Genomic DNA, 11,115 nt, shown 5'->3' on the forward strand with positions numbered 1-11,115 from the left:
AAACTAGACCACAAATAAAAAGGAAAAAGTAAAGCAGAGAAACAGCAATATCCCATATGCCATGTGTGGGAGTTACAAACGCAACACTGAAAAAAGATAAGATTTATTTTTCTGAAGAAATGACATTGGTTATAAGCAAGACAGTGGCTCAGCTGTAAGAGAAGCACACTGGGTTCACAGTTCACACTTAAACAGTCTGCTGACCCTATAATACACAGGGGTACTGCCGTGCTAGGCCAGCTGCTGTGTGTGTGTGTGTGTGTGTGTGTGTGTGTGTGTGTGTTTAGAAGGGGGATTGAAAGAAAGAAAGAGGGGGAGCGACAGAGGAAGAGAGGTTGTTCAGGCACTGAGCGCTCAGCCACCCACACACAATCCCAAACAAAAGCTATGGAAGACACTGTAACACACACACACACACAATCACATTGCCCACATGACTGCAACCATAACATGCAGGCCTCCAAAATGTAAAAGTGTCCCTGGCTCTCTGGAAATGACACACCTGTCAGGTGAAGGAGCCGAATGTGTGCTTGTAGGTAAGCTGAGATGAAGGGAAAGAAAGAACAACTAATAAACAGCTGACATCCAGGGATAGTGGCAAAATACTGGCAGAAAATGATGGAAATCAAAAGTAAAGAGGAAATTAACAAAGGGGAGAAAATATATCAAAAGGAAGAAAAAGGAAAAGAATCAACAAGGGAGGAAAGAAAACAGAAAAAGGAGAAAAAGGAAATGAGAAATCAAGAGGAAAGATGAGAGTGGTAAAGACAGGAAATGAGAAATAAGAGGAGCTCAGAAGGAGAGAAGAGGATAACAAACAAGGATCGGAAACAGAAAACATAAGTGGATCAGAGGAGAGAGGAAATGGAGGTAGGAAACAAGGAGTGAAGCAAAGGAGGAGGGAGATGAAAGGGAGAAAATGAGAAAACTAAAAAGAAATGAGATGAAAGAATAGAAGATGAGAGAAGAAGCTAAGTGAGGAGGGGAAACAGAAGGGGAGGGGAAAGGAAACAAACAGGAGAAGAGCAGGGAAGAAAGTAAGCAAGGAAATGAGAGAGAACTTCACAGGTGAACAAGGAAGAGGAAAAGAAAATGTGAAAGGGTGTGAAAAAGTAGGAAGCAAACATAACAAGGCAATGAAAGAGAAAAACCAAATGAAAACAAAGCACATGCAGTCTGGTACTCACCTTGCCGCCTCCAGCAGCTCATCCTTCTTGTATTCACCTAGGTGGTTACACAAGATCATGGTGTCAGACAACTGGCCGCTATCACACACCGACCACACACAGACACACACATAATCAAGCATAAAGAAAAACCACATACACACACACACACACACACACACACACACAGAGGAAGGATCTATCTATTGGAGAAAGACCATCTCTCTTTCTCTCTCTCCTCCACCCCTCACCCCCCATCTCTCTTTCTCTGCCATTCTCACTCAGTGCGCACCCCTCTGACTCCGGTTGCCGTGACGATGCGTTGCCGGCAGCGACCACAGCACGTTCATTGTTTGGCGGATGAGCGACGGACTGGCATGCGCTCTGCCTCTATATGTCCGTGCATCCGTCCATGTCTCTCTCCTTTGCCGCGTTTGTCTTCTGTCTCTCGACTGCTGCTCATATTGCTAAACATCGTCCCTCGTCCTCCATCGTCTCTGTCCCTGTCTCCTTGCTTTTCTTTTTCCTGTGGGCTCAGGAGGCGCAGTTACCATAAGAAAAACAAAAAAAAACAACGGAAATAAACGGAAATAAACAAAGCCCTCCCCCTACCTCCCTCACCCTCTCTCTAGCTCTCTCTCCGTCTCTTAGCCCTGCCCCCCCTGCTACTACAATCACAACACACACACACCTTCCAATATGTCTTTTTCTGCCTAGGAAACAGCCAAGGGTGGGGAGACTCAGGTCCTGTTCAGATGTGAAATCTGTAACATTGCTGGATTTACTGCTTAAGTAATGGATTCCTGGCATTCAAACACAGGCCCTTCCTTTGGGGCTGTGACATCTGACAATCATATAGCCTATTAATGATTAAAAAGAGAAACACCGGTTGTCTTTTTTTTTTAATTATTAAATAAAATGCACAATGACGGTAACCCACTAGTGATTTCCTGAAAGTGTCTTACATTTTGAACTGAAACATAATTAAAAACATTCCCAACTCTGTTATATCCAGTGCATTTTCTGTCATCACCTAAAAGGAACAGTTCAACATTTTAGAAAACAGTGCTTAGGTCACATCTTGTCCCGTTAAGGTGTGGACTGAAGCAGCGGAGGTAACATAAGCTTCTGTACTCCCGTTAAGGTGTGGACTCAGTAAGGCAAAACTGAAGCAGCGGAGGTAACATAAGCTTGATTATAAAATATGTTCTGTAAACAAATAAATGCTTCGAGGAAGAGATGCAGATGACAGGCTCTTACTGCTTTCTGTGATAACTAGCGGCTCCCCAGCACATCATCACAGTTAGCACCATACTCTATTTTACAAGAAGTGGCATGACAAGGTCTGACCTAGTAAAACTGATTTCATGACTTCTACTGAAAAGTTACTTGAATCTATGTGGAAAACCGCCAGCACATTCACACAGAGAAGGTCATCTTTGAAAGAGGCATAAAACTGATATAGGAAATATAACAAACTAAGGAAGATGGAAAGGTAAATGTGATTCAGATAAATGGAAAGAGGATGAAGAGGATGGGCAGATGGAGGGGTAGGGACAGTGAGGAGCAAAGAAAGGTTATAGAGAAGGGAGTTCCAGTGAAGAACAAAGGATTTGCAGATGAAAGAGAGAAGGCATGATTAGGGGTCTGGAAACTGACATGCATGGATTTGACACAGTATAATTGGTGTTAGTGAAGCTGAGGCGGAAAAGGAAGAAGGAAGAGGAGACGGAGGGAGCAGAGACAGAAAAATGGGAACACAAACAGAAAAGAGGGAAATGAAGAAACTAAATTAGACGCTGTAGTTTTGAACTAAATCATATGCCCGAGATAGAATCACTTTACCATTACACACTTGACAGTAGTGTTTGCTGGGCACCACACACACACACACACACACGAACACACACTTCTCTCATATTTCTTTACTACATCTCCTGCAGTTTTAGCATCACATACACTTAAAATACATCCAATTTCATCATTTAACCATATTCATGCACATTGTTTTCCCCATAAAGAAAAAGTTGGGGGGAAAGCTAAAGCCCACTCCTGCTTAAAGTAAACTCTTCACTTCATTCATCATCATCATCACACTTTGAACCTAACTTAGAACCATCTATTATAGCTAGAGCGGGTGAAGCCATCAGGTATTATCCTCCCTGTGTTGAAGACATTCTCTAAACAACAACTCTGTTTTAAATCTAAATGTTCAGATACATATTTTTCCAAACATTTTGTGTTATGACTGACAGGAGGGGAGTGGCTCAGTCTTTTCATTCAACCCCAGTGTAACTGACACCTGAATGCAAACATATTCAATATCATTATGTTTACCTGAACCTGCCGTCATACATGGTGTACAAAAGGCAATGAGATACACCTTATTCTCAACCATATTCATGCTTTTAATTAACCGTGATTCAGCAGTTTTAATCCATCTCGCTCCCTCTCCCCGTCTCTCTCTCACACACCTAGCGAAGACAAGGACAGGTTAGCCAAGTCCACGTCTGACTCATAATTGTGAGTCAGCGACATCGTGAATTTCTGACTGTGACACTATCTCCCACATGGTGAAAGGAACATGGCTGCAAATGCACCATTACTGGCAGTAATGTCAAATTAAAATCCTATATTTACACTAATAGAATCCATTCAGCTAATTTTGTAGGAGTTATTCACTGTTTGTATCCGATTTCACTTGGTAACACACTGCTACATATGTAACACAACAAAAGAAGGACGTTTAGGTTGTTTATCCGGTGTCACTTTAGAGTTAGCACCAGGCCTAACCACCTTGGAATAATGCATGAGCTCTCCAAAGTCAGAATAAGGGACATTTTTCCCCCATTCTGCTGACATCCACATATAGCACCTATAACACAGTGATGCACCATCAACCAATGAAAAGACAAGCTGTCTAGAAATGCTCCACTAAGAATTTAGCCAAATCCCACCGACTCCAAACTGAATGGACAAGAAGGGCAAGGACAGGCTAGTGAGTGGGAGAGAGAGACAGAGAGAGAGAGAGTGTGTCTGTGTCACTCCCTTGGCAGAGCACAGTAGACACGACAATCACTCTTTGAATTACAATTGCTATACTGTATGCTTGTTTGTGGCCTGTGCGTGCACTCTTCTGTGTATCTGTATGTCCATGCATTAGTGTGATTGCAGTTCACGCAGACGTGAGGACAATGTCAAACAGTCACAATCCTATATATATATTTTATCCATGCAGCAAGGACCCAGTATACTGTGTTTGTGCGCATATAAGTGGTTGTACAAGACACAGAAGATGCTGACTAGTTTATGAGTCGACTCAGTGCCCAGCTGTCTGCTTGTGTGTGTGCGCAGAAATCAAACATCACTTATTGCAGAAGCAGTTTATCCGCTGCCATACAACAACTGGCTTTGAGTCAGGAGTTGAACAATCCACTTATAACCTCAGCAAGGTCGCAAATGCTGAGGTTGTAAGTGGATCTGTGTGTGCTGAGACCAATCTAAGGGGAAAAAATAAAATAAATGGGAGGTGAACAGAAATTGGGCCCTTTGCTAGCTGACTCGGCTTACTTCACACACACTCAACTCACACCGCGTGATTAATTGCTTCATACAGTGTACCAAAAAGAACTGTCTGGGCTAATTGTGTTTCCTGGCCAGCCACCCCTTTTTCACTATTCTTCGTTTTGTAAATAAAAGAATCTGAATGCAATTTATTATGCCACTATGGCAATGTGTCTGTGACCTTGAGTAGGCGCAGCTGAGCCACTTAATTTAAACTGCCTTCACTGCTCTCACTTCTGGTTTCAATTTTCTTTTCATGAAATGGTTCTTTACAACAGTGCTTTGTTTGAAATACGCTTGCTCCTGGTTGGTAGGTACAGACGAATTAAAAGGGAAAAAATACCAACTTGTAATTTGATTTCTAGCTCTTATCTCTTCCACAAAATCCTGTCCTCTTAGTGTGATCTGATCTGGCTACTGACCACGGCTGTGTGATTTGTGTTAGTGAGTTAGAATACTTTGCAAGCGAGTTTAAAATAACAAGGCTATAAAGGCGGACTAGTGAGTAGATGAGTCTCTGTGTGACGTTTAATAAACCCAGACAGCCTCTGTAGTCTCATTTAGCCACTTTTCAGCAATCGCTGACACATAAAAGCATAAAAATCATGAGTGGGATATTTATTGCTGTATTTATATCATCAAACAAAACACGAAAATGTATTGACCTTGTGTTAACCACAGACATTATTTCAAGAGTCTAACAAAAAGGCAATTCAAAAAAAAAAAAAAAAAAAAAAAAAAAAAAAAAAACAGACTTACGAAACAGGGAACTAGAAGGCACAGGACACGGTAACTGGAAGTGCAAGAATGCTTACTCAGTTCCTGGCTTTAGGACACACTACTACTGCACTCTATTTACTCCCATTATTATCATTTCTAATGCTGCAAAATGTAGCACAGAGGAAACCCTAGAAATAAGTCAACAAGGCAAGATCGGACCTTGCAGTACTGAAAAAAAAAACTTGAAATGAACATGTCAAATTCCTCTCCAACTTATGCATCACTGAAAATATAACATCATCTGTCCATTAAAGTGCCTTGTGGGGGGGGGGGGCTCTATTGGTGTTGAGAGAAGGTCACCCAATGATTTTACTGCTGCTAAGTGATAAAAACAAGAGAAAAGAAAATGCTAATTCCTGATGGTATCAGGAACTACTTAGCATGCCTGAAACACAAGCATGGATCCTCTTCAATGTTTAACAGATACAAAGGAAAAGGTTTCAGCACCTGCTCCTCCCAGAAGCAACACTAAACAACAACAAAAGTTATCTGTGGACAAATTAATAGGCCTATAGATAAGAGTTGATTCTGCTTTATTCGTCCTGAGTAAAGCACACAAACGAGTCACAACCAAGGAGAAACAAAACAGACTGCAGTTCATTCCTCTATGTCTGAGTCCCAAGTTGTTTTAACTTTAATTAGTAGCTGTTTTACAGGGAATATCCTCAATGTTTTTTAATTATTCAATATTTTTATTCTTTTTTCTCTTTTAAATGTGCAAGTAATTGTCTGTAGAACCTGCCTCAAAATTCTTGAGTGTAAAATCGGTCGAAGAGCTTCTTTCAGTGATTTTATTTTCCTCAGTGATTAATAAACAAGCCTCCCCTTCACGTTCATTAAACAAATTCTGTCAGTCAGCGGGCTGCCTTCGCTAGCTCACTCAGTGTTGTGGAGCTGTGCGGTCATGTGGAAAACTTGGCAATTTCACTTACAGAAAAATTGCCCAAATGGGGGTGAGGGAAGTTTGGAAGTGCATCGCACACACAGAGACACACAGAAATAAATAAATAAAACAACAGTGATGTTCTTTTGCTTTACTTGCTAGGTCATTTTGTCTTTTTTTAAAGATTGGAAGATATCACAGAAGAATTATGCAGTGATCCTAAAGTGCGCGTGTGTGTTTATGTTTGTGTGTCTGCAGGGAAATGAGGTTCAGGCTCATTCATCACTGGAGACCAATTGAACAGGAGCCATCATAGTAATCAATGGCCATGTCACCGATAAGGGGAAGAAAGCTACAGATGGGGGACTTGCAGCCAAGGGAATTACTTTCTCTCACACACACACTCACGTAAACACCAACAAAGGTGTACACAGGTGCAAGATTGCCTTTGCTCTCACTGCATTAGCAGGATGAAACCTTCAGAGCAGCTACAGCAGCTCTTTGTCTTCATGATTGGGCTGTTAACGTACACACCGATCACAGCTCCCTTCTCTTCCAGTTTCTTTGCATTCACTTGATGTTGCATCAATTCATCTCTCCGTTTGTCTGTCACCCGAGCCAGTAAGCATCCCCGGCTTGCTCTCTTCTTTTCCTCGCTCATCTGCTTCCTTTCTATCTCTCAGCCTCACCTCCTCCGGCTCTCCCCCTCATTCTCTTAAATCTCTCGCCGTTTTCCACCAGCCCTGGTGAGAGCACACAGGCTAATTTTCTGCTGTGTTAAAACTGCCTGCCCACCACAGACCTCGCGTCAAAGCAACTGTTTATTTTTCCTCATTATTTACAAGAGAGTGAAAGTGCTTGTTGACGGTACATCTTTGACACCCAGGGAGGCTGGAACATGTTTTTAAAATGTCAAGACACACACATGCACACATTTTCTGTTGAACTACACAACACCGCAAACTGCTTTTTTTCCGCCCCATGAGTAGTCACACAGCAACAGCAGGAGCAGGGACAAACACTTCCCGAATCTTCTGCTAGTGTGAAAAGCAGCGCAGGGTGGACACAAGCAGTAATTGATTCTAAGGCACGAAAACCTGTCTGGTAGTGAAACAAATCTGATTAGTAACAGTTTCAGGTATAACAAGATGACAGGGGTGCCATACAAAAATGACTGAAAGCCATTTTAATCTCGGTGGATTTTTTTTTTCTGTCCATCTCACATCAGCATATCATTGCTGCTGCAGCTTCTTTGTGAGCGACAGTCTATTATTGCCACCTGTAACTCATTCCTGGGGAGGAATACGTAACTATGACAATTCATCTTGACAAAAAACATGTTCAAACGTGTTTCATTCTGCTATCATTCACTCAGCCTCAGATCCAACGTACAGCTGGATGTGGAGCTGAAAACTTGTACCACAAAGGGAAAACAAACAATTGCTGTAGATGCACTTCTAAATAGGGCCATCAGACAGGACCAAAGGCTCCTGGTGTCTGGGCTTTCTTATTTCTATTTGCTTTTGAACAACTATGAAAGAATGCAAAATGATAAGTGAAGAAAATCTACCACAAAGCGATGCAGAAAGACCACACAGAGAGAGACGCTAAAAATCACAAAGAAACATGGATGACTAGAAAGAACATCTACAAAGAGGCACAAAAGGACTACAGAGACAAAAAAAAGCAGCAGTAATAAGATGCAAAGTCACCACAAAAAGATGCAAAACTACTACAGAAAAAATGCAAAACATCTATAGTGACAATAAATTGGCTATAACAACTTGTATTTGTTATTTGTGTCTTTTAGTCTGGGGGTCTTGCTCCAGTGCTGAAAGAGTGGGGAACATTTTACATCTATGCACAGCGTGCTGTTCTCTCATAATCAATCCATGCCTATTATGTGAACCACAGTGACACAGTTTTTGACATAATGTAGAATTATGACAAAAGAAACAGGTATTAAAAATGTCTAAAGCCAAGTTGTGTTCGAGTCAGTTCTCAAGGACAAATGTGTGGACGGTGCTCAGCTCACTGCTTAGGTCGTATAAGTGAGGCCAGCGATTTGTTTGTTCAATTCATGAAACTGATCAACACTGAAAATGTTCAAAGGTGCTTTAAAGAATTCATAAGTAGGACAATTGATTTTTGTGGAGCAACTGGGTCACTGCTTTAGTAAAAGTAATAGGCTTCACCAAGAAAAGATAATGGAAAAAGTAGTGGATGAAACTCACATTTATCATTAACTTACTATGGCCAATTAAAATTTCTCAGCTGTTTCTATGAATCCAAGTAAAATGATCCATATCATCTGCTCCTCTATATTCTATTCCATTGTTTGGACCAACATGGAAATCCTGGGTCTTTGCTCACCTGTCTATCAGCAGCTGTCTGATAAAAGGTCACCCAGATATTGCTTTGCACTTTCTGAGCCACACTGTTAGTGTGTTTGTGTGAGTATGTGTCAAAGATAATAAAAAGAGAAAGGAGGATGAAAGGCAATCTGGAGGTGCCCTAATTTTAATTAAATCCCTTCAGATCAGAACAATTTAAACAGCAAAAAGCTGGAGTCATTGTTGTGAAAACCAAATCAGAATGCACATGCTGAAATGTCCCACCTTCATTTTAAGGGAGTCGTACTGCCACACACACGTTGGAATTTACCTGCATTCATGTGACAACAAGCAGGACAGCTGTCATGTTGTTTGCAGATTGAATGAGCAATGGTAGCATGAAAGACAACGAGACACAAGATCAGAAACCATGTTCAGGCACCAACTAATCAACACTTCTGTCAGTGACTTCTTTCAAGTGTTAATTCGGTTCTTTCCAATGCACAAAAAGAGAACACCCGCTGTACTGTGGAACTTTGAAACAATTGATAATGCTGGACACATCCCAGCCAAGGTCAGGAGCACAGAGGAGCAATTAAAAGGAGCTGATCCAATGGCTTCACGTTAAAAGGGCAACAACACTTTCTGATGACTCAGGCAACTTGCAGGGTCTACAACATCATCGTGAGCACTTACAAACAGAAACCTGACAAAAATGACAATGATTTTGTTTTGGGGGTTTTTTTTGTATAAACAATGAAGCACGTCTTCCTAAAGTACCTCTGCTTGCATGTGTTCTTTCAGTTCTGCAGTGAGTTCATCTCAGTATCAAGTGTTAACACTTGTATGGAAAAGTCGGGAACTCGTGAGCCAGAGAGGGAGAATTGTGTGCAAAAGTGTGAGTACGACTTAAAACAAAAGAGGGCAAAAGTGTGTGTGTGTTGTGACTGAGGTCCAGAGGAGAGAATTGATCTCTCTGAGGCTCAGAAGCAGCTAGTCTGTGAATACCAATCAGAGGTAATTAATAGAAGCTAATGGACTCTCTCTGCACTCTTGTCTCTTTTCGCCTCTATTTATTCCTTCCAATGTTTTTCTCATTGCTTTTTATTATACAGCAATAATGCAAACAAGAATAATAAACCTAAGTTATAGATTCTCAGAAAGACATTTAAAGCTTCCATACCTAAAGTAGGTTTACTGCAACTAAATAACACAATGTGCACAGAAGAAAAAAAACCCCAAAACATAAAAGTCCAGGCAAAGCAGCAGAGAACCTTCTTTTGCAAAGATTTGGAGGACACATAAGGAACATCATGTGCACTGAACTGCTGACAAGCCACTTTTAAGTGGCCTGTTCAGGAGTAATATATCTTATGATAACATGAACAATTTACAATAACAAACTGTTAAAGGAACAATGCCAAATATTGTTCACTGCAGCTTCTCAGATGTGAGGATTTGTTTTAAACCCAGGTAAATGGAGTAACTTTGGATTTTCAACTGTTGGGTAAACAAAAGTAGTGTGAGCACTTCAACAGAGACTCGGGGAAGCAACCAGGACCATTTTATAACATACTAAATAGCTAACAATAATTGATCATTAATCATTGATAGTCATATGAACGCATTCACCGGCTGTTAGAATTCCTTCAGCTATACTTTTAGCTTGGTACCAGTTAGCAAATGTTTGCATGCTAACACTAACAACTAAGCTGGGGCCAACATGACAGAGGGTAAAAATGGTAAACATGACACCCGCTAAACGTCAGCATGTTAGTGTTGTCATGGCGTGCTTCCCATTAGGTTATTCTAAGTGTCCTCACTCCTTGGGTGAAACAGAAATCATTTCCAGTCTGCTCAATTCCCTTATTGCTGTTCGGAGGAGCAAGAAGGCTGGGGGACCCGAGCGAGACACAAGAGGAGGAGGGTCTCTTGCTTCCTTCTGTCAATGTCCAACTTATTTATAAAGCACATTTAAATCAACATCAGTTAGTGATTGGACACTGCAGCTGATCGGACAGACACGTAAACAGTTTTACTGGGATGAATAACAGATTAATCTCAAAAGTAACATTGCCACACAGTTTGGATTATATTTGTTTAGATTTACAATTTAGTTCAAATGGCTGGATCCATGTAAACTGTAGGTCTGATTAATAAAGGAAGTATAAAACAATGTTCATTCAATTATTTCTTCTTTCCATTTTTGGTTATTTTTCCCATTATCATGGATAATATGCAATAATCAAGATATATGCAAGAACAGGTTTAATGATTAATTAGATGGAACATTGTGGGTGTGGTGTATGAATGTTAACACTTTGTAATAATTCTTTAGTATATTACTTGTGTGGTGTAGAAGATAAGTATCTAAGAATGTAATTATGTA

General features: G+C 40.8%; 1 protein-coding gene across 3 annotated transcripts in view; it reads right to left on the reverse strand.

Annotated features, from left to right (window-relative positions):
• Nucleotides 1-11,115, reverse strand: part of LOC109965665 (tankyrase-1-like) — a 70,254-nt gene that overhangs the window by 44,598 nt on the left and 14,541 nt on the right. For all 3 annotated transcript variants that reach the window (XM_020609875.1, XM_020609876.1, XM_020609874.1), the window contains one exon: nucleotides 1,188-1,224. In XM_020609875.1, coding sequence (XP_020465531.1) covers nucleotides 1,188-1,224 — 37 coding nt within the window. The remainder of the gene's footprint in view (nucleotides 1-1,187; nucleotides 1,225-11,115) is intronic.

This window comes from Monopterus albus, unplaced genomic scaffold (assembly GCF_001952655.1).
Source record: "Monopterus albus unplaced genomic scaffold, M_albus_1.0 scaffold102.1, whole genome shotgun sequence".
Taxonomy (NCBI): domain Eukaryota; kingdom Metazoa; phylum Chordata; class Actinopteri; order Synbranchiformes; family Synbranchidae; genus Monopterus; species Monopterus albus.